General features: G+C 44.2%; 2 protein-coding genes across 3 annotated transcripts in view; one reads left to right on the top strand and one right to left on the bottom strand.

The window, feature by feature from the left end:
* Nucleotides 1–27379, top strand: part of CHRM3 (cholinergic receptor muscarinic 3) — a 613309-nt gene that overhangs the window by 526657 nt on the left and 59273 nt on the right. The window lies entirely within an intron of this gene.
* On the bottom strand, nucleotides 10603–17864 carry LOC103350918 (ral guanine nucleotide dissociation stimulator). 2 transcript variants are annotated; one of them, XM_070055565.1, is made up of 7 exons: nucleotides 17730–17864; nucleotides 16454–16562; nucleotides 15946–16047; nucleotides 15524–15717; nucleotides 14698–14751; nucleotides 13631–13824; nucleotides 10603–13360 (listed from the first exon to the last, which is right to left on the bottom strand). In XM_070055565.1, exons 3-7 carry the CDS (start codon nucleotides 15985–15987, stop codon nucleotides 12927–12929), a joined length of 918 nt encoding a protein of 305 aa, XP_069911666.1. In that variant the 5' UTR covers nucleotides 15988–16047; nucleotides 16454–16562; nucleotides 17730–17864; the 3' UTR covers nucleotides 10603–12926. The 2 variants fall into 2 exon arrangements, with proteins under 2 accessions (XP_069911666.1, XP_051676332.2); XM_051820372.2 differs by lacking the exon at nucleotides 17730–17864 and having other exon boundaries at nucleotides 16454–16591.

Genomic DNA, 27379 nt, shown 5'->3' with positions numbered 1-27379 from the left:
ACTGAATTTTGTAAATTAAAATTGTTCTAAAACAAGTTTTTTCATTTTTTAACAGAAAAGTTTTGGGTAATAGAATTGGGCAAATCTTTTTTAATGGCACATAAAATAATGTTCTTACAATTGATGATTTACATTGGTAAAACATTATTATATATTATTTGTTGAGTTATTTTGCTATTAAAATTGATAGGCAATAAATTCTTCAAACAAGAGAGAGAAGTTTTACTTTATGTTAATATTTTAAGGGGGCAAAATCTGAGTCCTCACTCATTTTGCACCAAATATAAAACTAGAATTTTTTTGTGAAGATTTATTTGTTTGTTTAAAAGACGGAGTTAATAGAGAAGAGGGAGAGGGAGAGGTAGAGGGAGGGGGAGGGAAAGAGATCTTCCATCTCCTAGTTCACTCTTCAGATGGCTGCAAAACCCAGGGCTGAGCCAGGATGAAATCAGGGTGGCAATAGCCCAAGCTCTTGGGTCATCCTTTGCTTCTTTCCTATGCACATTAGCAGGGAGCTGGCTTGGAAGTGGAGCAACCAGCACCCAGATAGGATGATGGCATCACAGGTGTCCTCTTAACCAGCTATGCCATAATGCCATCCCCAAAACTAAAATTCATAATAAAAGGAAGACTATTTGAAATAAATAAACCACTGTGACACAAACAGATGCACTATGATTTGACATTGACTTAAAAATAACATTTACGCCAATATCTAAGGGGATTGAAAACCTGTGGAAATAAAACTTTATGACAATAACAGCAAAAGGGCAGGAGGAAGAATTCTCATATTGTCTTTGAGAGTTTAAAATGGTTCATACGCTTTGGCAGTTTCTTATAAAAGTAAATATATACCTGCCCTTAATCCAACAATTCCACTTCCCTGTATTTACTCAAGAGAAATAGAACATATGTCCACAAAGAGACTTTTACTACACTGTTCCTAACTGACTTATTCATAACAGCCCCAAGTGGAAAGAAGTCAAACATCATCAACAGGAGAATGGGTGAGCATATCCGTGCAGAACATTTGTATTATAGAAAACCTTTAAGTGATGACATGGTAAGTTCTCGATAACTACAACAAAATGGGTGAGTCTCAAAACCATCATGTTTATGCAGGAAAAGTTAGAAACTTTTAAAAGAGTTTCTAAAGGATGATTCCTCATCCCACCACTGAACGGTCTTGTGTCTTTGTCAAGAAACAATTGGTGGGTGGGTGTTGTGGTGCAGCTGGGTAAGCCAACTGCTTGGGAACACCCACATCGCATAGCAGAGTGCCAGTTCAAGTCTGACCTGTTCTTCTTCAAACCCGATTACCTACAGAGGTAGTAGATGATGAACTCAAATATTTGAGTTCTTGTCAACCATGTGAGAAACCTAGATGGAGTTCCTGGCTTCTGACTTTGGCCAGGCATAGCCCTGGCTGTGCAGCCATTTAGGGGATAAACCAGCTAATGGAAGATTTTTCTCTCTCCCTTTCAAATAAATAAAAATAAATATTTTTTTGGTAAAGAAAGAAGGAACTGGTATATAAATGGGTCTATGTCTGAACTTCTGTTAGCTTTACACTAATACCATACTGCCTTGATTGCTAGTTTTATAGCATGTCTTGAAATCAAGTACTGTGGTCCTGAGTTTGTTCTCTTTAAGATTATTTTTTAAATATTTATTTATTTATTTGACAGGCAGAGTTAAGGAGAGAGGAGAGACAGAAAGGGAGGTCTTCCATCTGCTGGTTCACTCCCCAAATAGCCATGATGGCTGGAGTTAGGCTGATCTGAAGCCAGGAGCCAGGTGTTTTTCCAGGTCTCACTCATGGTACAGAGGCCCAAGCATTTGGGCCATTTTCCACTGCTTTCCCATGCCATTAGCAGAGAGTTGGATTGCAAGAAGAGTAGCTGGGACTTGAACTGACACCTGTATGGGATGCTGATGCCACAGGCAGAGGCTTAACTTACTATGCCATAATGCAAGCCCCTTAAGATAATTTTTGTATCCCTATTTTCTTTCCTCTTTCTTTCCTTCCCCCAAAACTAATAGACTTGTATAGAACAAGAGACTTTGCTTTTGTGGGTTTCATTCACTTCTATTTAAATCCAAAAGAAGAATGTAGAGCTGGAATAAGCAGAAGAGGCAAATTTTCCATAAATTTTACTGTTCTCTCACTATTCCTTTGAACAATCTTTATTAATATAATATTTAAGAATTCATAGCAGCCATTCTTATTTGGCCATTTCTGTACCCAGGCTTGCAATGGGTGCTCATAGGCCTTTGCATTGTGCAAAATGTTAGCTGAGTCCCAAATGGCTCTGATTGGTTCAAGGCAGTTAGGGTTCCCAGAACTGACTGAGCATCAAATTCTCCTGGTGACTGTCTTACAAAGCCATCTGGTTTCATTTCAGACCTTCCTATCAGCATTTTAAACATCTTAAGAAATCATTGCACTGGCTGGCATTGTGGTGTAGTGGGTAAAGCTGCCACTTACAACTCCAGCATCCCATATGAGTGCTGGTTTGAGTCCTTGCTGCTCCACTTCCAATCCAGTTCGCTGCTAATGGCCTGGGAAAAGCAGCAGTGAATGGCCCAACTGTTTGGGCCCCTGAACACATGTAGGGGAGACCAGACTGAGGCTTCTGGCTCCTGGCTTTAATGTAGTCCTGCACCAGCCATTTGTGGCCATTTGATGAGTGAACCTATAGATGGAAGATCCCTGTGTCTGTCTCTCATTCTCTCTCTGTAACTCTGAAATTCAAATACATAAATGTTGTTTTTAAAAAATAAGTAATAAAAGAAATAATTGTGCAACAAAAGTTTGAAGAGCCCACGTATAGCACTGCCTAAGACTTAATGACTCAGGGCATGAATGTTGAGGAGAATCTGCTAGCACCTGGTAGAGCAGAGCAACAGGAACCATACATGAAAGCTGGATTGTGGACATATGAAACCTCAGATGATATCTCACCTCTGTTTAAATCAACTTTGGAAGTAGAGATGCAATAAACCCACTGACCTGATTCCAGAGCTACCTATGGGGGTGGCATAAATATGAGACCCACAAGGGTCTGCTTCCATGCTTCGTCTCTGGACTCAGGCTTCTGGTATGAGATCTCCTGTCCTTGTTTCCATCTGCTGAGGGTGCAATCAGCACAGTAGCTTTGCCTCTGTCCTTCAGTCTTCATGGAATAAGCTCCTGTAATTTCTTCTTGCTGAAACTCCCACTGGCCCACTCCATTACTAACCACTCAATTATTTCCTTTAATACTTAATTTAATCTGTCCTTCCTTCTTAAACCATTATGATTATAAAGACCTTGGATCTTGCTCCACTGTCACTCTTTGAATAAAGCATGCCTATGCCAATTTTTGTGTTTGTTTGGTGACAGTCTTTTCATTTGGAATTCATGGTTCCTTCTTCAATTTAGTTGCAATACTTTGCCTGTGTCTCTCTGGGGGTGCTAATTCCAGGTCTCAGTTCCATTAGCACTGGGAGCCTCTGATTCTGAAACTACCTGGAGGATGGGTCCCAATTCTCTTTACTCCACTGTGTTCTCCCAGCACTCTCCCCAGAGAAGAGGAGTATAAAATCAGCCCACAATTAACCTTACCCCCTCAAATATCTAATGTCCTTTCTCTCATTTTGCAGTTAACAATGTCAGAAAAAACTTAGTAGGAATTACTTTTAGTCTATCAATATTTTGATGTCCGTGCTCATTATGGGTTATATTGTGTCAGCTGAAATATTCATAGGATGTGACCCTGTATGGAACCAGGGTTGATGCAAGTGCAGATGTAATTAGTGAGGTTAAGATGAGATCATGCTGCGTAGAATGGGCCCATAATCCAATATTAGTAGTGCCTTCATAAAAGGGGCAACTTGGGCACAACAACACAACAAGGAGTCCTTCATGTGAACATGAAGGCAGAGATAGGGATGATATCCTGATAAAACAAGAAACACCAAGGATTGCTGGGCAAATTACTGCAAGTTAGGAGAGAGGCATGGTATAGACTCTCCTTCACAGACCTCAGGAGGAACTGACAGTGTGAACCTGTTGGTCTTTGGACTTCCAGCCTACAAAACCGTGAGGCAATACATTTCTATTGTTTTAGCCAGCCAGTTTGTGGCTATATTTTATGGTAGCCCCAGAAAAACTAATACAGTAATCAATACAGAAACATATATGCATATACTTCACACACCCCCATCTTTCATACAATAACTCTCTGTTCCTTAGGAAGCCCTTCTTAGGGAGATAAGGTAGTTGATAACTTCTTGATCTTTTGTTTTAGCAATAAACGTTAATCAACTATAGGTTGTTCTTGTAATAAGGTCCTTTCAGCATTTTTGAGCAAAGGCTTATCCTTCAAAATCTTATATTTCAATTAATATTTCACATCACTGCATATAACAGAGGCCCTAAAATAAAAGCAATTTACAAAAAGCTTATTTCTCTCAATATGTAGATCTAAATGTAGGTAATCCACAAAATCTTTATACTTCAGTTTCCTTCTACCCTACTATTTCACCACAAAGGCATCCAATCGTGAAAGCATTGATCCTCATGAGTCAGGACAAGCAACACAGCTGCATTTAAGAGAGCAGAATTGAGAATGAACCAAGAAGAAAAGGAACTATTACAACATTTTGAGACAGGATCTCATTAGCTACCACATGATTCTTTTCCCTACATCCTATTCTCTAGAATTACCTACTTGGCTAGATTTTCAGTACATGGCTACCCTAGTGACATACACTGAAGGCTAGAAAATGTATTGCCATCTTTACTCTCAGTCATTGTGCTCCCAGATAAAATCACTTTGTTACCATGTTATTAGACAATAGAAAATGGGAGAAAACTAAGGGTCTTCAGACTTAATGTTGGGATATAACTTATTTAATATAAGTTATTTGCACTAGTGATATTCCACATCACACACCAACATCTGAATTAATGACATTAAGTATGGCTGCTAAAAACAAAATATCCCAAATTATAGTGGTCTAACAGAATAGAAGTTTATTGCTTTTTCATACCACAGTCCCAACATTTATTTTATGATTAACAGGCAGTTTTCTTCCATATTGCAATTCAGAGACAAAAACTTTTTCTGTTCTCCCAGAATTCAGTCAAGAGGAAGATGAGAATGTGGAGCAGGCATCACATCTGGAATCATAGCCAAAGGACATGTATCACTTCCACCCACATTCCATTGCCTGATACCCAGCCATCATTGCTCCTCACCCAACACAAGGAGCCTTGAAAGAAAACCAATTTCTCTGAACAAAGAGCTATGTCTGCCTCAACATTTATCTCTTTTGAAGGAAATATTAGCATAAATGGGTCAGTTCCTCAATAAACATGTCTCTTGAATCTAAACCTGCCTGCAAAGTAGCATCTTTAGCTTTATGAAAACTGGAAACAAGATAGTAATGGCCCTTAATGTGCTTGTAGGAGCCTGTTAAAGTGGCTCTCAAAATGAGCCAATTACTATTACAAAAATAAATGAATTATCTTGCTCTGATGGGAGATGGGGAAAAGATTGACATGTGCGAGTGAGTGTGTGTGGTATTTTCTTTTTTAGTGATTTCTTTGAGTACAAAAATATCATTACATGTAGTAAGCTCTTTTTTTTTTCCTTTAGAGAATTAGCCCACTTCATTTGCAATGTATTGGCATAAATTAAAGAGAAGGACATAAGAAACTGAAGTAATAGGATTTATTATCCTATTATACTTCTCTTTACCCAGGATACATCTCTTTACCCAGGCCTATAGTGGGAGTGCAAAGATCATACAGTCTGCAACTGGGCTAGATAAAATTGCTCCAGGAAGAGTTGGTTGCTGTGACCTCATGCTAAATGGGTCACTGGTGGTTTTCCTGTGTTACTTCTATGTCCTCAACAGCCATCATCATGGAGAAGATTTCATGCTCATGTTTGTGCTCCTGCCCCAACAGATTGCACAAACCCTGTTCTCTGGAGATACTGTAATTGATGGAATAGTCTAGTGAAGATACTGCTTGTAGAATTAGAGCTCCAGTTGCCAAACACAGCCTGAATACCTTTGTAAAAATGTACTGTATCAGTCTTAATGACTCAGCTAACTTTTCTAGTACTCAAAGGGGCAAGTAAAATGAGCAACAGTAGGAATCACCAAGCATGTTTTTGTCTCCCTTGCTGATGCATTCTGAAAGCTTTGATGAAGTGAGCGAGCTTTAGTTCCTCCCAGTAGACATGATTAGGGATGGCAGAACAGACTGCATTTCATATATCCTGCTCAACATGCCTGTAGGTTTTGCATTCTGACTCCTTCCTCCATTCCTCATAGTATGGTAAGGAAACTCCAGCATTTTGACTTCCTTAACTAAAGGTCATTATGAGGACCAGAATACCAACACTGTTACTGATATCAAGATTGGCCCCCTAAAATATAACATCAGAATATAGCCTCCTTAAAGTTCCTCAGAAGTCCTAACTGGGGTGCCATATGAAACCAGAGTTTGGAGAGCCATATTATATCACCATGTGCTTATTAATAGATTCCCAATATTAATAAGCCCTTGTGGGTTCTTGCCTAATATTCAGAGAATTCTGAATACCAGCATAAATGAATGAGACAGAATGGTACATTTTTAAGCTTTTATTTAGTGAGAAAACTGCATAGGAGAGTGAGGGCCCTGTCTATAGGAGAGAGGTAGGAGAGTGAGGGCCCTGTTAATAGGAGAGAGATAAATCTGGGTACATACCGGGTACCAGGAACCAGTCACATGGAGGAGAATATAGGCCAGGAAGCATGGGGTGAGGTGGCCCAAAGGCCACACGCCCTGGAGGCATGGGGCCGCACAGGCCCGTACTGGCAAAAGGCCAAAGCAAGGATGGGGCAGGGATACAGTGTCCCAGGTTTTTAATTCACTTCCAAAGGGGAGTGGTTAATTAACCTGATTAGCCAGTGGGTGCTCAGGTGTGGCCAGCTAGGGGCATGAGGTCACAGAGGGGCATGGAGAAGGTGTGGTCTTCCAGCTCACAAACCTAATCAATTTTAACCTGTATGCCTGCCTACATCATTACCAGAAGATCAAGTCAAGATTTTAAATACCAAATTCTTAGTGAAAACACTCATAGCCATGAATTCAGTCAAGACGCATTTTGCCTCTTTGACATTCTGAGAGCATCAGCTCCCATACATGATGCCCAGTCTTTTGCCAGGTCCTGAAAGCTTTCAGCATATAGTCTGTCTCTTCCATGGTAGACCTGTTAATTTCCTATTGTGATTATTTTAACATCTACGTTTAGGCCTATGCCTTGTAATGGGATCCTGCCAATGAACGGCAGGAAGGTCAAGTTCTTCTGGTTTTGTATAGACTACCTATCCCTGAGCAAAGAGTGGATCTGGAGGGACAAACGGAAGTAATGTCTACATCAAGCTAACAATGGATTACAAAGAAGCTAGAAAAATATTTTAGGAGTAATGTATAGATGTACACTACCTTAATTGTCTTGATAGTTTTATGAGTGTATACATCTATGGAAACTTGTGAATTGTACACTTTAAATTCACTACATTATTACATCAATTACACTTTAAAGAGTCTTAAAGATAACATCTAGGAATCCCAGCACTATATGCTTATCAATGTGTAATAAACAACTCTATTTCAAAACACATTACAAAGTCATAATAAGAAATTTAGGTAGGCAAAAAGAATCACATTTAACTGAACATATTAACTGAAGTCCTTGAAATATTGAAAGCTATAATTTAATATATGCAAGGCATTTTATACTCCAGTTTCTGTCTTGACATTTTCAAACTCCAAATCTAAAATGTTATCTAAAGGGATAATTGAAATCAAATGCACAAATCCAGTAAGTTAGAAAACCCTGAGAAGTAAATGTTGAGAAACTGTAATAAGTGACTGGAACAAAGACTGGAAAGAACTTAAGTCACATAAGAATTTTAGCTTTTGAAAGGAATTTTTAAGGGCCAGTGTTGTGGTGCAGCAGGTTAAACCACCACCTGCAACACTGGCTGTTCATCTGCATGCCAGTTTGAGTCCTGGCTGCTCCACCCCGATCCAGTTCTCTACTACTGTGCCTGGGAATGCAGCAAAACATGGCAAAAGGGCTTGCACCTCTGCCACCAAAATGGGAAACCTGGATGGAGTTTCAGGCTCCTGGGTTCAGCCTGGCCCAGCCCTAACCATTGCAGCTATTTGGGAAGTGAACCAGTGGATAGAAAATCTCTTCCTCTGTCTCTCCTTCTCTCTATATAACTCTGACTTTCAAATGAATAATAAATCTTAAAATAAAAGAGAAATTTTTAATAAAATAAGGTTTAGTTTAAAATTAAAATTCTTCATTGCCAATAAATTTCTCATTTGTATTTGCAATTTGTGTAATTTGTGTGCAAGCTATACTAAGAAATACTATGTAGTCTTTATAATCATATTTTCAAAAGCAATATTACAGACAAATATTTCTTTTTTTCTGTGTTTTTTTTAAATTTTTATTTAGTAAATATAAATTTTCAAAGTACAGTTAATGGATTACAATGGCTTCCCCCTCTATAATTTCCCTCCCACTCACACCCCTCCCATCTCCTACTCCCTCTCCCATTCCATTCACATCAAGATTTATTTTCAATTCTCTTTATATACAGAAGATCAATTCAGTATATATTAAGTAACGATTTCATCAGTTTGCTCCCACACAGAAACACAAAGTGTAAAATACTGTTTCAGTACTAGTTATAGCATTACTTCACATTGGACAACACACTAAGGACAGATCCCACATGAGAAGTAAATACACAGTGACTCCTGTTGTTGACTTAACAATTTGACACTCTTGTTTATGGCGTCAGTAATCTCCCTAGGCTCTAGTCATGAGTTGCCAAGGCTATGGAAGCCTTTTGAGTTCGCTGACTTCGATCTTATTCCAACAGGGTCATAGTCAATGTGGAAGTTCTCTCCTCCCTTCAGAGAAAGGTACCTCCTTTTTTGATGGCCCCATTCTTTCCACCGGGATCTCACTTGCAGAGATCCTCCATTTAGGTCTTCCTTTTTTTTTTTTTTTGTTTTCCAGGGTGTACAGACAAATATTTCTATTAAACACAAAAGTAATTAGGAATATAGGATGATTCCATTTTTAATAAAACTAAAAATACCCTTAAAGGATATTCATAGTTTTAATAGTTTCTAGTTTTAAAATTTACTAAAATAGCTCTCACCCTGACTGTTGATGAGCAGCTTAATATGTTATCCCTCTTAGTATCTTTTTTGTTTGTTCTACTTAATACTTTTGGTTGAATACTGTAATCAATACACAATTCTTCTTAAGTGCTGAAACTTAACTGAAAAGTGATCACTGTTAAATATAAGAGTGGGAATAAGAGAGGGAAGAGATGTGCAATTCGGGACATGCTCAAGCTGACTTACCTCAAACGGTAGAGTTAGAAACATACCAGGGGATTCCAATTCAATCCCATCGAGGTGGTATGTACCAATGCCATCTCACTAGTCCCAGTGATCAATTTATGTTCACAATTGATCATAATGATAGGACTAAGAACCAAAGGGATCACATAAACAAGAATAGTGTCTGCAAATACTAGCTGATAGAATAAAAAAGGGAGAGAATGATCCAACATGGGAAGTGAGATACACAGCAGACCCATAGAATGGCAGATGTCCTAACAGCACTCTGGCCTCATAATCAGCCCTTAAGGCACACGGATCTGGCTGAAATGCCCATGAGAGTATTTCAGGCATGGAAAGCCAAGACACTCTGGGGGGAAAAAAAAAACCTAAATGAAAGATCTCCGCGAGTGAGATCCCAGTGGAAAGAATGGGTCATCAAAGAAGGAGGTACCTTTCTCTGAAGGGAGGAGAGAACTTCCACTTTGACCATGGCCTTGTCTAAAAATGATCAGAGTCGGTGAACTCAGGGGGCTTCCATAGCCTTGGCAGCTCATGACAAGAGCCTAGGGTGATTACTGAGGCCATAAACAAGAGTGTCAATTTGTTAAGTCAACAACAGGAGTCACTGTGCACTTACTCCTCATGTAGGATCTTTGGCCTTAGTGTGCTGTACATTGAGATTTAATGCTATAACCAGTACTCAAATAGTATTTTTCACTTTATGTTTCTGTGTGGGAGCAAACTGTTGAAATCTTTACTTAATGTATGCTCAACTGATCTTCTGTATATAAAGAGAATCGAAAATGAATCTTGATGTGAATGGAAGGGGAGAGGGAGTGGATAAGGGGAGGGTTGCGGGTTGGAGGGACGTTATGGGGGGGAAGCCACTGTAATCCATATTCTGTACTTTGGAAATTTATATTCATTAAATAAAAGTTAAAAAAAGAATTATAATTATCAACTACATTCTATATCATCTTTATATTAATATCACATTAACATGAGAATTGTGTTGTAATATCATGTATTTGTTGTAACCTTGAGAATCTTGTGAATAAATTATTTAAAAATAAAAAAAATTTCTAAAATATTTTAATTGATGTTTATATTATAAAAATAATTAAAACAAGGTTTGGTTTATCTGATAGACATACAATTTTCTTTTGAAAGTGCCACCCACCCAAGCAGATCACTATCACTGGTTTGTCCACATCTCTCAGCTTTGGTTTGTCTCATCATTTACCTCTGCCTCTATCTCTCCTTCATGTAGAAGTGTATGCATGTTTGCATTATGTGCCTGTAGTTAAAATAAGATCCTCACTGTGGACTGACCAGGAACTGTTTTTCCCATGGCACTGTCCTGGCCATCATTCCATGTGGGCACAGGTTGACCCAGCCCAATCACCTCAGCAGGTGCAAGGATGCCCTAGCACAGGTGGAACAGAATTGATTAATACATCCCCTCCACACGGAGGGAGTGAGGTTTCCTGTTCCTTGGAATTTCACTCAATCCTGTGATGAAAAATGAATCTGTGAAAGTCATGCCATTATTTCAGTGGAATAAATTCCTGGAATTGCTTCTCTGGGGACAGACGAACATGTAAAGAACTTGGGCAGGTGCTGCCAAAGCCCTCTTGCTCCCAGAGAGCAGCACCTGTGACACATCTGCCAGGGGACCTGCTAGAGCCTCTGCTTCCTACGTTCTCAGCATTGCTGATCATCAGCAGACACACAAACCTGCCAGGCCAATGGGGACGGAGGCTGTGGCACTGCACATCGCATTTCTGTGTGTCTGTGTCTGGGAGGTGCTGCGTGTCTAACCTCCGCAGGCCATGGAGATTGCCTCCTGGTTCAATGTGGTGCATTTATCCTTAGTCTTCAAAAACAGTTCATTCAGGGGCAGGGATCTGACATAGCTGTTAAGATGCTGCTTAAAGATTCAAGTGACCCCCAGAGGACTATGGGGAGCAATTCCTGGTTCCATCTCCTGACTCCTGCTTCCTGCTAATTTTGTAGCCTCAGAGGCAGTGGTGATGACACCAACAGTTGAGTCCCTGTCCCCCACAAAGGAGATCCAATTGTGGTTTTTGGCTCTTGACTTCATCTGTGCTCAGACCAGACCCAGGGGTCATTTGGGGAGAGAACTACTAGATGGGAGTGCTGAGTGCTCTGTCTCTTCTCTCCTCTGCCCCCCCATCTCTATGCCTATTAGATAAATATTTTAAAACTTGACAGAATTCATGATTCCTGAAAGTTCTAATTGTCCCTGGGATATGAAACATGAGTCTGGTCAGAGCCTGAATGTCATACTTTCTGGTTTGAGGATGGTCTCCCAGCTTTTGAGGGTTTTGTTGTTGTTGTTTTTTGGCTGTAGAAGCAGTTACCTAGTATGAGGTTTCTAGCTCTCATGTCATAGAAAAATAGTTCCTATTGTAAGATTATGAAAATATTTACTGTTGATGATTGACTTTTTTTATTTCTATTTTTGGACAGGCAGAGTGGACAGTGAGAGAGAGAGACAGAGAGAAAGGTCTTCCTTTTGCCGTTGGTTCACCCTCCAATGGCTGCCATGGCTGGCGCACTGCGCTGATCCGAAGGCAGGAGCCAGGTGCTTATCCTGGTCTCCCATGGGGTGCAGGGCCCAAGGACTTGGGCCATCCTCCACTGCACTCCCTGGCCACAGCAGAGAGCTGGCCTGGAAGAGGGGTAACCGGGACAGCATCCGGTGCCCCGACTGGGACTAGAACCCGGTGTGCGGGCGCCGCTAGGCGGAGGATTAGCCTAGTGAGCCGCGGCGCCAGCCTGATGATTGATTTTTAACATATAAACTTGGATATCTCTGGGGTTTTATTTTTAAATAATTTTGGTTAAAACAAAGAAATTTGGCCACTGTCACACTACAGGTTAAGCTGCTGCCTTAACCGGCAGCATTCCATTTGGGCTCTGATGTGAGTCCTGGCTGCTCCATTTCTGATCCAGCTTCATGCTAATACTCCAAGGAAAGCAGTGGAGGATGGCCCAAGTGTCTGGGCCCCTGGTCCCATGTGGGAGACCTGGAATAACTCCTGGCTCCTGGCTTGGCCTGTCCCAGCCCTGGCCATTGTGGCCATTTTGGTAGTGAGAGGATGGAGGTCCTCTTTCTCTCTCCCACCCTCCACGTCTCTCTCTCCATCCATCTCTCTCTCTCTGATCTCTGCCTTTCAAATAACTAAAAAAATTTCTTGATAAAGAAAATAAGATGTAAGAAGCACATTTCATGCTAAGTGTCAAGAAACAAGAAGCCAGTTGCTGTGTTAATGCATGCATATGTGATATCCATTGTAGGTACAGGCTTGAAGACAGAGAGTGAAGAGATTGCCAGGGATTAGCGCTGGATGGTTGGGGGCAATGACTTGGGGAGTACAGATGGATGAAAGGTTCCAGAGTGACACTGTGTGATGGACACACAGCAATAGTTAAAGTGGTTGCCATGGAATACCTTAAAAAGTTAAAATAGTATATTTTATTAAAAGTGAATTTTATAGTATACAGAATAGTAATTTCTTATGCGGAGGTAAAGGAGAAAGATGAACATTACTACATATTGTGTAGTAAGGGATGGGGCTGTGAGCACTGGCCCAGGGACAGGTGCCAGCTGTGGAGCTACAAAGAGCTCAAGGTCTTGGGACTTGGCAACAGGTGTTTCCTGCCCAGAAGGTTGCAGTAGATCAGAGACTGCGGTGGGGTCTGGATCTGAACCTGCGGCATTCACTGGCTCTACAGGGGGAGCTGCTGGAGCTCCCTGGCACTCTGGAGCTAGTGCCACGGTGGGGTCTGGTGTGAGCTCCCTGGAGGTTTCCAGAGCTGGTATGCGAGCCTGTTCTGGCTGTGGGGCTCCATCTGGCAACAGAGATGGAGGTGGCACAAGATCTTGTTGTGGAATTGGAGCTTCTGCTGGACCTGGAATCACAGGAGGAGAACATATCAGCAGCATGCCTGACTTTTCCTGTGCCTTCCAGAGACAAAACATTGTCTCCAACTCTCAGGGAAGCATTTGACCCAAATTCAGCTTCCTGAATGACTTTCAGGAAGTTGGGCCTGCCTCCATTTTAGTCATCAGGATCCCTTGTTGCTCCTAGACCCGCCCCTGGTTCTGGAAGCTTTTCTGAGTGTGACCCAAACTCTTCACCTCCCCGTGCACTCACATGCACTCATCCCCGTCCTGCTCACCCTCTAGTTCTGCCTCAGTGGGCTCCAGGTGCTGCAATCGTCCCAGGACGAGTTGCACACGGTGCCCCAGCTCTGAGTCACGCAGGAGGAGCTGTGCGTAGTCCAGCAGCACGTGCAGACTGGTGTACTGCGGGGGATGATCGAAATCTTCCGGGTATTGCTCCAGCCAGGTGGCCAGGATGGACGAGATAGCACTGGGGGAGGCAGGTAGGCAGTCCAGTGAGAGGCCTGGCCCTTCAGGCTGCACCATTTTCCCAAGATACAGGCGGGGCTCCAGTGACTCTTAGGTCTGACCCAGCTCATGCCACTGGTAAACAGCCAGGATAGAGCCCTGGTGCCTGAAGGGGGACTGACAAATGGCATATGAGAGGGAGCCCTTGACCATGATGTCACATTTCCCTTTACAGTGAAATTCACTGATGCACAATATTGTCTGTGTCTCCCTGGAATGCCAACTCCACAAATGCAGAGTGAGATGTTGTCTTCATGTTTCATTCACTCTCTGGCACTCAGTAGGTGCTACCTAAGTAACTGAAGCAGGAGGAAGCAAGGAGGGCAACCTCTGTCCCAGGCTCCTGAGGCCTGTGCTACTATCCTCAAATGTTAGTGCTGACAGCACAGTGAATGGGTCTGCTCTTCCAGTGCTGCTCATGTCCTGCAGGGGCCTGAGCCCTGGGCACAGGTTGCAACCTCTGAGCACCCATCATGCCTCACTGTGGGACTGCAGCCATATTTGTGAGCAGGATGCCCCCACTCCGACTCTGGGTCCCAAGATGGACTGATGGTGAAAGCAGGTTTGCATGAGAGGTGGTGGTGCTGAATTCCCTCAGGGCTTTCTTTATCTTCTCCTCCCGCTACCCCTCCATGTCCCACAGTGCCTGTGGCCCAGTCCCAGCTCTCTGAATGCTTAATTCCTACAGGGCACTGCCTAGACCTCAGCTCTGTAAGAGCATCACAGCATGTTTAGACTGAAGGCACCTACCAGCTGCATGCAACCCACAGACACCATGCTTCCAGCCCAATGTCATCAAAAACTGGGTCCCTCCACCTCCACCACACCCACTCACTGTTTGACTGCGTCCTGGAGTACACCTTCATCAGTAGGAGGGAACCATGGGAACCTAGAGGAGGCAAGGAGGGTATCACATCTGCCCCATGGTGGGCAGCCCCTGTCCAGTGAGCGTTTCTGGGTCCACCAAGAAGGGAAGTCCAGCAGGGACGGGGGCCTGTCCTGTGCTGTGCATCAAGGGCACTGCCTAGAAAAGTCCTGCTGATCGTGTGACTTCATGGCCACCCTAGCAGGAGTAAACTCCAACCAGCTTGTTCCAAAGGAAGCTGAATAGGTCTGCAGTCCTCCTGCCCTCATCACACATCCTTGGTCTGGTTCAACCCAAAAACACCTGGATGGAATCTGGACCCTGTTCAACAAATACAGAAACAGCTTAACATTGCATGGGCATTTGGCACAGTGCTATGTCACGTGAAATGCCCCCTTCCCATATCCAAGCTGCTGGGTTGGAGTCCTCATTCCAATTTTAATCCAGGGCCCTGTGAATGTGCACCATGGGGACAGGTTATGACTCAGTCCTGGGGTCCCTATCACCCATGTAGGACGTCTGTATTGAATTCTTGGTTTTTGAATATAGTCTCTCCTAGCTCATCTCTTCAGGGAAATTCTGTAGTGGAACAGCAGGTGGAAGAATTTTTACTCCCTGTCCCTCTCTCAAAGGAATAAGTGAAAAAAATGCATTCAACCGTTCAACTCAATTTCAGAGAATCATAAAGGGCTAAAGCAAGAACTTCCTTTCAAGGAGGGGAAAATAATGGGAAGAAGGTGGGGTGACCTTGCCAAGACTCACAGCTAGGGGTGGCCTGGAGATTTGGGAGACTGACCTTCCTAACAGTGCGTTCAGCACCTGCCCGGTGGTGGCAAAAGCTCTGTAGCTTCTCAGGAAGGCAGGAACATACAAGGGCTCAAAGCCCAGGAAGGCAGGCACCAGCCGGTCCACCAGCTTCTGCAGCGTGTCCCCCTGGGCCCTCCACCCAACAAGGGCATCATACTTGATCAGTTTAGATGGCTTTTTCACCTAGGTTAGGAGAAAGGAGGGACACACAGTCAGTGCAATCTCCAGGAGCCACCAGAAGTGCAGGAGCTGGAGTTCAGACCAATGCCAAAGCCATCATTGATTCTTGTCCTGCATCGCACTGATGGCACTATGCTGACCCCATCCCAAACCATCTAAAAGCCCTGAGAAGCAGGCACGTGGGGTGGCATCGGGGCCAGGATGTGGAACTCCCTCTGCATTCCTACTCACCCTGGGCCAACAGCGGCCTCTGTTGGCCTCCTGTTTCTCCATGCAGGAGATGGAGTACAGGACCTTGTTCAGCAACTTCTGACCTCTGTTGTGCTTGGAGCTCTGGAAAGACAGTGCCCGGCAGGTGCAGAGCAAGCATCAGGGCCCTGCCTGGTCCCTTTCCCTCTGTTTCTGCCCCTCGGGACCTCCTCTTCTCCTGACCACATGGACCATTCCATTTATTAAACCCCCTAGAGGATGGGGCCTGCTGGCATGCAGGATGTGAAATCATATCTGGGCAGTTGTGAGTGCCCGGATAATTCCTTTCCACCCTGCCAGCCATCACCTGAGGTGTGAAGGTGACAGGACCACCAGGTTAAGGCCTCCCAGCCTGATCACCACCTGCCCATGATAGGCCCTCCCCTCACATACTATTCCCCCTCCCCAATAAAGGTGTTTGGGGCAGCCCAGGTGCTTTCACCATGAAGTCCTGGCCTGAACAGCACTGTCCTGGGTGGTCCTGAGTTACCTGTGGTTGCCATGTGCTACATGGCTGGGGGTGATGGGGGTGAGGGGAGAACCAATGTCGAAATTGCTGCCACAACCCCTCATCACGCGGGTTTCTCGGGCCATGGCCTCTAGAAGTGGGAACACAGCAAGAGAACATCTTGTTCTGTCAAGCGTCTCTCACCAAATGAGCTGCGCAGGGGCATCTCTCTAGAATGTTCATGCCTGGTTACCGGGGTTACAGGATCTGTTGTGGCCTGTCACTAAGTGGCGAGGTTACGGTTGGGGCTTCCTTATCTCACCCCTCTTCTCTCATCCAAAGTCCTCAAATCACCCTGCGAGTGAATGTATTCCCACCCTTCTGTCCCATGCTGTCTCTGTTTCTCTACACAATGACACCAATGAACCCTCCCTGCAGGGCCTATGGTCTTCCTGGCTGCTACCACAGTGACAGACACATGGAACCTTATTTCCAATTCCTGACTTTGACCAGGGTGGTACCCTGAATCAGTTACTGTGCCTCTTGGGACATCATTCTAGATCTACTCTAGGGGTGTCATCAGGTATACAAGGGACAATACTGAGTGAGCCTATGGCTGGTGTCCTATATATCTAATGCAAAATTAGAGCTAAATACAGAAGAGGGTGTCAGGTCACATGGGATACAGGGTCTTTGACTCATTCGTGGGATGTGCACATGGTTCACCAATCCACTTTTTGTCTGATAACTTCAAAGTAGCCTGGACAACTGAAAAGCAGACCTGATTCCTGTTACGTGAGCTTGGCATTATCCACCTTCCTTCCTTTGCATCATTTCTCTGTCTGTGTCATTAGTGGCTAGATTTGATCAAATCAGATATTGTCCTCCCGGACCTTCCAGTGTCTTGTCTTCTTCTTTAAGCCTTGACATTAGTACCCGTCATCAACTTGTGTGTGGAACAGAAATATGCTTGTAATGATTTGTTTGTTTGCACAGCAGAGAGAGAAGGGGAGCTAGAGATCTTGTATCCACTGGTTTACTCCACAAAGGGCTGCAACAGCCAGCTCTGGGCCAGGCTGAAGGCAGGAGCCAGGGCCCTCATCTGGGACTCCCATGTGGTTGGCAGGGATCCAAGCACTTGGACCATCTTCTGCTGCCTTCCTAGGCACACAAGCAGGAAGCTGAATCAGAGGCGGACTAATCAGGACTCAAACTAGGTTTCTATGTGGGATGCTCACTGTGAAATTGATGGCTCAATCCAGGCCACCAAAACTCTGGTACTGTGGGCAGACTTCTAGCAGCTCCCAGCTCCCCTCACCTCCTGGGAAAACTGCTGTCAGCATTGTGCAGAGTGGGCTCCTCTTCTCGTCTGCCCCAGCATAACTGTCCCTAAGTGCAGGCCTTTCAGATGCCCCCATGAAATGGCTCAGCACTCTTGCAGAGCCCTCACTGAGTACGTTACAGCACTTGCTCTTTGATTCCTGCTATTTTTATTTTCAAGGTTTTGGTCTCCCTCTCCTTGCAGACTATGAGCTTCTGGAGGGCAGGAGCCAGGATGGTCTTTCTCAGTTGGACCCCAGGACTGACTTTGCTGGAAACAAGGTGAGTGCTCAGGGCTCACCACAGCTGAAGCAGGAATGTTGGAAATGTTTGGGGCACAGGCAGGGCCTCCCCTTGGAGGACCTGGGTGGAGCTGGGCTGGTGAATGTGGACCAACGTGCACACAGGGTCTATCTTTGCCCTGGAAAGCAGGTACCTGCTCCACAGTGTGGAGTCTTGGTCCTGGGCACCAAGATTCCTCCAGGTGCATCCCATGAAGCCCCTCTCTGCTACAGACAGGAAGTTCATGAACAGTAGTTAGCCACATGGACTGGGGCTATGCAATACTCCCCCAGGGAGAAACTGAGGTGCTGTGACAATTGCAGGTGGACCCAGAAGAGAGCAAGGTAACATGCTGGTGCCTCAGATTCATACAAGTCACCCACGCCCTTTTGTCTGCCGACAGAATTCTGTGTCAGAGAAAGGAGGTGTCTGGTCTGAGGTCTCAGGCTGATTCAAGGTAATGTGGTGCTTTTGTTGGGATTTACTTTGCCTATATGTTGCACAGCCTCAGGATCAGAGAATCAGTCTGACTGTCAAGCAATTCATGAGACTGATAGGTTGTCATTCTCTTGTCTCTTGAAGGTCAAGGTGACCAAGCCCCAGCTCAGATGTGAATAGAAGGACTGTATGGGATTTGCAAAGGGAGTGCAAATGGAGCCTACACAGCTGTGCAAACCCCTTGTCCTTCCTTCTGTCCTCATGCCCATCCTCTGAAATGTAGCCATCCTGAGCCCTCCTCCACAGCTCTCTGTAGGAGAAAGAGCACCCCAGCTCCATCCTGTGCCACAGGGATTGTGGGTACATATAGAGCTGTTCCCAGACTCTGAACTCCAAGCTGAAGAGGAGGGATGAGTTTCTGTGGGGATGCCTGGATGCTGAGTTACCTACCACAGCCTCTGGTTTTGGTGTTTGTGTCTTTCTGGAGAAGGGAGGGAGTCTAAGCAGGACACCTCAGTGGGAACGGAGCTCTCCATTCCCAGGCAGAATGACAGGAGACACTATATTCTCTCCCTTGCTTGTATCTTTTCAGGGGCTCTTTTTTTAAGAAATTTTTTTATTCATTTAAGAGGTAGAGCTATAGACAGTGAGAGAGAGAGAGAGAGAGAGAGAGAGAGAGAAGGTCTTCCTTCCATTGGTTCAGCCCCCAATGGCTGCTACGGCCATTGCTCTGCTGATCCGAAGCCAGGAACCAGGTGCTTCTTCCTCGTCCCCTATGCAGGTGCAGGGCCCAAGCACTTGGGACATCCTCTGCTGCCTTTCCAGGCTATAGCAGAGTGCTGGAGTTGAAGAGAAATCAGGACTATAACCCGGCCCCCATATGTGATGCCAGCGCTGCAGGCGGAGTATTAACCTACTGTGCCACAGCTCCAGCTTCATCAGGGGCTCTTAAGAAATCTTCATCTGTACCCTCCACGGCCTGGTGCAGGTGCACGTTTGTGCACCAGGTACAGACAGCTGTGCCTACCGTGAGTCCAAATGGAATCTCTGGAAAGAGGCAGAGTGTTTGACTCCACAAGTTTTTTCCCAGTGGACACTTTGAACCCATGTTGGAATTCATTACTAAAATTAATCTATACCAATAAGCTGATAGGGGTCAGAATGGAATATGTTAAAAAAATTATCATTGACAAGGAGTTATTAGGAGGAAAATATTTTAAAAATAATTTTGATAAATACTGTCTGAGCCAGCAGAATAGAAAATACAAATATAATGATTTCTATAGAATATATTCAAAGAATCTGCAGGCATGAAATTAGTATATAGTCCAGAATTCTCATTCCTCATAGAAGACACAAATGAACTTAATGAAACATTTTCAGAAAAAGGACAATAAATGTGTACAAAGTTTCACAATTTTTTTTACTGAGCCATATTTTAAGAAAAACATTTAGGTGTTTAAGAACCTTGTTACAGTTTACTGCAAAAAAATTTCAACAATTTCTAAAAATATGGGTAGCTTTTGGTTTCACTGTTTATTAACCAAAGATTATAAACCTATTGAATTTCTCTAGAAATAAATTTTAGGTCCCAATGGGAGTGTCCCACAGGAAAAGCAAAGTAGACTTTGTCATTGTCACTGTGCTGAGTGATGCTCCTTCTGTTACTCCCATGATCAACTTCCTAAGGAGATGGAAGAGCCAGGTCTTGGTCCCTTAGCAAATAACCTGCCTCCCTCCTGATTTTTGGCCATGTAAGAGCACACTAGGGCCACCCAGCAGTGTGGCGGATGCGCAGGTTGAGGGGCAGCTGTCCTGCCTGTGCTCATTCCTGAACCCGAGTTCTTCCACAGAGCACCTCCACCATCCCCGTCTGCACACAGCTGCAGTAGAACAGCACATGGAGCAATGCAGGCAGGAGTGTTTTCCTGCTTTACATCAGTTGCATTTGTGCTCCTTGCACAGGAACAGGTCACGTGACACATACAGCACGTAGGATGCTGGGGATTTAATTCCAGCTGTGTCCCAGGAAGGGGTGAATACATTTCCAACTGGTGTCAGAGTACTCAGCAAGAGAAACTCTTTGGGGTGTGTTGTGCTCCTCACATCTTCATTCATTGTCTACGATGTGCCAGACTCCATGCTTCCGTGTGGACAGGGAGCTGAGTCAGCAGTGTCCATTCCTGGGAGAAGCTCCCATGCTAAAGAAGGAGGTCAGACAGGGTGTGAGGTGTAAATGCATCAAGTGAATGTGGCCTGAAGGTGCATGAATTGTTCTCCATTGTGAGGGTGTATTCCCGTGTCCTGAGTCTAATAAAATTCCTGAGATAAAGTTCTTAACAGAGAAAAGAGGCTGATTCTATTCACACTTGAGACAGAAAGTCCAGGCAGGATGGTCTAACAATGCAAGGGTCACAATCAGTAGTAACCCAGGGATGTGCTTGGGATTCATACTGTTTCCATTAATCAGGCATACACAGCTGTGATGCAGACCACTTATTCTCAACACACTCCTTCCACTGGACATGCATGTTCTGCAAGAGAGCAACTTAGTCTGTTTTCTCTCTGCAACTCAGGGCTTGACTTAAGGAAATATTAAGAAATATCACTGAAATACTGCAGATGGGAAAACAATTATTGACTCAGCCATAAAAATGACAAAACAAAGATTGTCTTATAGGAGGTACTCCTGAGAAATTAATCTAATAGGATTTGGAATTGAACCTGGAGTAAGCCTGTGTAAGTTTGAATGTCTTATCAACAGAACTGTGGAGCTCGAAGCATTCCTGTCATTTCCCCAGAAAACCACGAGAGGGCAGAGCAGGACTACTTATGACAGTGGAGCCATTGCAGAAGGGTAGGTGAGCTCTCTTCAGATTAGGGTTACAGCTTCAGAGAACTTTAGAAGAACATCTCTGTGCCATTATTCTCCAATGTAAGAAACAAATCAAAGGTAATGCACTAACAGGAGGACGGACACTGAGGCACGCAGACAGGGAAATGGCATTGCCCTGTGGCCTCCATACAGATCTGCCCTCCTGCTGTCCATCCGTGTCATAAATTCTCCCCATCAAAAATGTGTTTGGATGACAAGATGGTGTTGTCGAGCGTCATCCTGTGGCTTCTTCTTTGTGAAGGGCATCCCTGGTAGCCTGTGATGTGTTCCTCAGACAGTGGAACAGAGCTGAAAGGATGGGACACAGGGCGGGTAATGGGCAGGAGAGCTCAGGGCACAGCCTGCAGGGTTTGAACTCTCATAGTTAGCACAGCCAAGGTCTAGTGCACACCAGCTGAAGTCCCCAGTGACAGACTTTTCTCTTCCCTGGGGAACTTCACCAAAATCACTTAGATTCGATTAGCATGTGCAAAGTACCTACAACACATTTGAAGGAGTCTAATGCTTTCTGTTACAATCCTGGGTCTCCCTCCCCAGATGATCAGTGTCCAGACAGCAGAGTTTACCCCTTGCTCAGGCTGTGTCCCAGGCCCCACACTCAGCAGCAGATGTGGAAGAGCTGCCCACTGCTCCTGGGTGCATGCATCTGGACAGGAGATCTGTCAGGTTGGGGAATACTTTCTGAATCAGGACCTGAACTTGGGCAGCCTGGATGTGAGGTCCCAAATCCATGCTGCTTGGTGACCTTCTAGGCTCTTTATCCCTGATTCCCTTCCTACTGCATCCCCCAGACACAAGACCCCTGACACCAGCTATTTCCCACAATTTTTGTCCTGCTGTGACTGCTGTTTAATCTGTCCCCTTGGGTATCCATACTTTGTGTGCACACTGGGTGTCATGGGACAGCTCAAATCCCCCTGAGTAGCCCTTTGGATGTCCCTACCCTAGTTGATCTGCCATCACCTGCTGTTGTTTCCTTGTATGGACTACATAGCAGTGTCAGCAGAACCATATGTAAGCCTTAGCAGCAGTGAGATGACTTGGGGACCACACATGCAGCTTTTAAAGCATCTTATTGGCTCATGCATTTCAGAGTGCTTTGCAGAGGTCAGTACCCTTCACCTAAAAAAGTCAGTCTCTACATTTTGACCTACGTGGCTTACATGTCTCAGCCTACTTATCTTTTAAGGACCATAATATCCAATTCCCTCGGCTGCGCAGTTAGTAGCAATTTTGTGTTTTCTTTCTGAGTTTCTTGTACTGAAGCTTTTTACAGCAAGCAGACCAGGCTACATCCTCGCATGTGGAGGCTGGACACTTCTCCAGTTTCTCTGCTGTGTGTGGCACCTAGGGGGTGGCTGCTTCTCCACTTGTTTGGGAGATGTAGTTTACAACACATCATTGATATCCTTTCTTGATCAAATGGAATGGAGCTTAGCCCATTTCTCAGGTGGCATAGGCATTTGTAAATCCCAAGCAGTGCTTTGACAAAACAGAGTTTGTACTCAAAGATGTTTCTTAAGCAAAGTGTAAGCATCAAGGTTCTGAGGACCTCAGCAGAGAAGCAGCTATTGCAGTGCCTATGGGCAAATACTGCCCTTGAGGAAGAATGGGTTTTAGAAAAGTGAAGAGGGCAGTCTTGTGAAGAAGAGAAACAAAAGCATTGCACAGGGCCAGCGCTGTGGCTCACTTGGTTAATCCTCCGCCTGCAGTGCCGGCATCCCATATGGACACTGGGTTCTAGTCCCGGTTCTAGTCCCAGTTGCTCCTCTTCCAGTCCAGCTCTCTGCTGTGGCCCGGGAAGGCAGTGGAGGATGGCCCAAGTGCTTGGGCCCTGCACCTGCATGGGAGACTGGGAGGAAGCGCCTGGCTCCTGGCTTCAGATAGGGGCAGCGCGCTGGCCGTGGCGGCTATTTAGGGGATGAAGCAACAGAAGGAAGACCTTTCTCTCTGTCTCTCTCTCTCACTAACTCTGCCTCTCAAAAATAAAAAAAGAAAAAAAAAAGATTTATTTATTTGAAAGTCTGAGTTAAACAGAGAGAGAAGGAGAGGCAGAGAAAGAGAGAGGTCTTCCATCGGCTGCTTCACTCCCCAACTGGCAGCAATGGCTGGAGCTGCACTGTTAGGAAGCCAGGAGCTAGGAGCTTCTTTTGGGTCTCCCATGCGGGTGCAAGATGCCAAGGACGTGGGCCATCTTCTACAGCTTTCCCTGGACATAGCAAAGAACTGGATCAGTAGTGGAGCAGCCAGGACTCAAACCAGTGCCCATATGGGATGCTGGCCCTGCAGGCAGGAGCTTTACCTGCTACGCACAGCACCAGCCCCAACTCTTTTTTAATTTTTAATAAGATTTATTTGTTCAAAAGTCAGAGGGAGAGACAAAGCGGTCTTCCATCCACTAGTTCCTTCACCAAAACCAGGAATTAGAGGCTTCATATGAGTTTCCCACATGGGTGGCAGATGCCAAAACACTTGGGCCATCTTCTGGTGATTTCCTCAGGCAATTAGAGGGGAGCTAGGTTGGAAATGGAGCAACCAGGAAAAGAACCAGTGCCCACAGGCAGCAGCTTTACCCACTACACTACAGCAGCCACTAGGTTTACTGTACATCTTTACTATTGTGAATAGAGCTGCTGTGGACATAGAAATGCCTCTTTTATATGCTAATTTCATATCCTTGGGGTATAGCCCAAGGAATGAGATAGCTAAGTTGTGTGATAGACCCATTTTTATTTTCTGAGGAATTTCCATAATGATTGTTTGATTTGCATTCCTACTTACGGTGTATTTGGGTACCCTTTTTTCTACCACCTCATCATAACTCTTTTAAAAATATATTTTGATAATAGCCACAAAAACTGAAGGGAGGTGATACCTCATTGTGATTTTTACTTGCATTTCCCTAATGGCTAATGATCCCGAGCACTTTTCCCTGTGTCTTTTGCCCATTTGGATTTCTTCTTTTGAAAAATGTCTATTCATATCCTTTGTTCATTTTATAATTGCATTGTTTGTTTTGTTTTTGTGGAGTTTGTCAAACTCCTTATATATTCTGGATATTAAGCCTTTATCAGATGCATGGTTTACAAGTATATTCTCCATTTCTGCTGATTGCCTCTTAATTTTGTTAATTGTTTCTTTTGCTGTGAGGGAGCTCCTTAGTTTTATGGATTCCTATTTGTCTATTTTTGCTTGTATTGCCTGTGGTCTTGGGGTCTTATCTGAGTAGGCTTTGCATATGCCAGTGTCTTGAAGCATTTCCTCAATGTTTTTCCTATTGCAGTTTGGTTTAGGTTTCAGGTCTTCTATTTAGATCCTTGACCCATTTTGAGTTGCTTTTTGTATAGGATATCAGGTAGGAGTCTTGTTTCTAACACCTGCATGGGGGAATCTGATATTTTTCCCAGCTTGATTTATATATTTGAAAGTCAGAGTCAAAAAGAAATGGGTGAAAGATAGATTCTGCATTCACAGGCACACCTCTCAGATGGTCGCATTAGTTGGGACTGGGCCAGACCTAAGTCAGGAGCCAGGAGCCTCCCCTGGGGTCTCCCCCATGGGTGTCAGGGACCCAAGCACCTGGCTCATCCTCCATAGCCATTCCCAGGCCATCAGCAGGAGATGGATCAGAAGCAGAGCAGCTGGGACACAAACTGGTGCCCATATGGGATGGTGGTCCCACAGGTGGCAGCTTTACCCACTACAGCACAATGCCAGCCCTGGAAATTCAATCCCCCCCCCCAAAAAAAAACTCACCATTTGTTGAAGACTGTCCTTTCATCAATGAATGATTTCACTTCATTTGTCAAAGATTGTTTGTAGATCCAAGGGTTAATTCTTGAGGTTTCTATTCTACTGGTCTGCATCTCTATTTTTATACACATACTAGGATGCTTTGAATATATATGCCCTGTAATATGTCTTTTTCCCCCCTCAAAAACCTTTAATTTATGGATTATAAGTTAATGCACTTCAGCAATATATTGTTAGGAATATAGTGATTCTTCCTATTATACTCGCACACCCGCTCACACTCCCACCCCTCTTCTTCCTCCCTTATCTATTCCCAGTCCCATTCTCCACTAAGACCCATTTTCAATTAACTTTATATGCAGAAGACCAACTCTGTACCAAGTAAAGAGTTCAATAATTTGCACACACACATACACACACACGCATGCATAAAACTGTTCCTTGACAGTTGGTACAAGGATTGGAAACAGCAAGCCAGGAGCAACAGAGGGAAAAGGTGAGCCCGGGAGGAGAAGAAGCTAATGGGCTATTCAGGGGACAGTGGGGAAGGGAAGATCCAAGCGGCAGGTGGCATTGAGGGAGACAGTTGGAGTGATGGGAGTGACAATGAACTGCTAGTGCTCAGGAAAAGAAAGGGTGAGACCCTGGGCCAGGGCGGTTGGCATCCCCACCACGGCCATCCCATTGCTGAGGTTTAAGGTGCTATTCCACATGTTCTTAGAGGGTGACCTGTAGTGGGAACTGGGCGGGGGGGAGGGCGTCATGCCAGTGTAACTGAAGAAAGGGTTTTTAGGTCCAGGAGGTTACTGGATTTGGAGCCTGTCTGGTCCACCTGGGCCACAATATAGATGTCACAGCTCTGTCTTTTTTGGGCAATCAGGAGACAGGTCCCTGAGAGGCTGTCCCCAGCCTTGGCAAACAATGGCAACTGGAACAGGCACCAGGCATGGTACCAGTGTGTAAAGGGCTCTATTGGGGTCATAGACAACCACACAGTCATTATGGAGCCAATGAAAGTGACGTCAAACCAGAAAGCCAGACTGCAGACCAGACCTGAATGCAGCATGTGAAATTTGAACTGGACTTCTATCCTGTGCCAGGATTACAATTAAAAACAGAATCAGTGAAGCAGAAGAAAGAATATCGGGCTTAGAAGACAGAGCACAGGATACATACAGTCAAACCAAAGAAAAGAAGAGGAAATTAGTATCCTGTAGATTTGCGACAATATTTTTAAGATTTCTATTAAAAAAACCAAAATTCAGGTTCTAAGGGTTTCTGAAGGCATAGAAAGAGAGAAAGGATTAGAACGCCTTTTTAGTGAGATACTAGCAGAAAACTTCCCAGGTTTGGAGAAGGACAGAGACATCCAAGTACAAGAAGCTCATAGAACCCTTAATAAACATGACCAAAAGAGATCCTCATCACGACACATTGTAATCAAACTCACCACAGTGAAACATAAAGAAAAGATCCTAAAATGTGCAAGAGAGAAACGTCAGATTACTCTCAAAGGATCTCCAATTAGACTTACAGCAGGCTTCTCATCAGAAACCCTACAAGCTAGGAGGGAATGGCGAGATATAGCCCAGATACTAAGAGAGAAAAACTGCCAGCCCAGAATATTATATCCTGCAAAGCTCTCATTTGTGAATCAAGGTGAAATAAAGACATTTCATAGCAAACAGAAATTGAAAGAATTTGTCACCACTCATCCAGTCCTGCAAAAGATGCTTAAAGATGTGTTACACACAGAAACACAGAAACATGGCCATCAATATGAAAGACGGTAAAGGAAGAAAACCTCCCAGTAAAAGATCACAGGAAGTTCAAAGCATATATTAGAAAATATCTTTGGGAAAACGTCAGGGCAAAGTTACTACTTATCAATAGTCACATTGAATGTTAATGGCCTCAACTCTCCAGTTAAAAGACACAGACTGGCTGAATGGATTAAGGAATAAAACCCATCTATTTGCTGCTCACAAGAAACACATCTTTCCAACAAAGATGCATGCAAACTGAAAGTGAAAGGTTGGAAAAAGATATTTCATGCCAACAGAAACCAAAAAAAAGCTGGCATAACCATATTAATATCAGACAAAATAAACTTTAACACAAAAACTGTGAAGAGAGACAAAGAGGGGCACTATATAATGATTAAGGGATCAATTCAACAGGAAGATGTAACTATTATAAATGTATATGCATCTAATTACAGGACACCGGGTTATTTAAAAGATTTGTTAAGGGACTTAAAGGGAGACTTAGACTCCAAT

The sequence above is a fragment of the Oryctolagus cuniculus genome, chromosome 13 (genome assembly GCF_964237555.1).
Source record: "Oryctolagus cuniculus chromosome 13, mOryCun1.1, whole genome shotgun sequence".
Taxonomy (NCBI): domain Eukaryota; kingdom Metazoa; phylum Chordata; class Mammalia; order Lagomorpha; family Leporidae; genus Oryctolagus; species Oryctolagus cuniculus.
The sequence above is the reverse complement of the archived record's forward strand: the minus strand, read 5'-3'. Positions and strand labels throughout refer to the sequence as shown.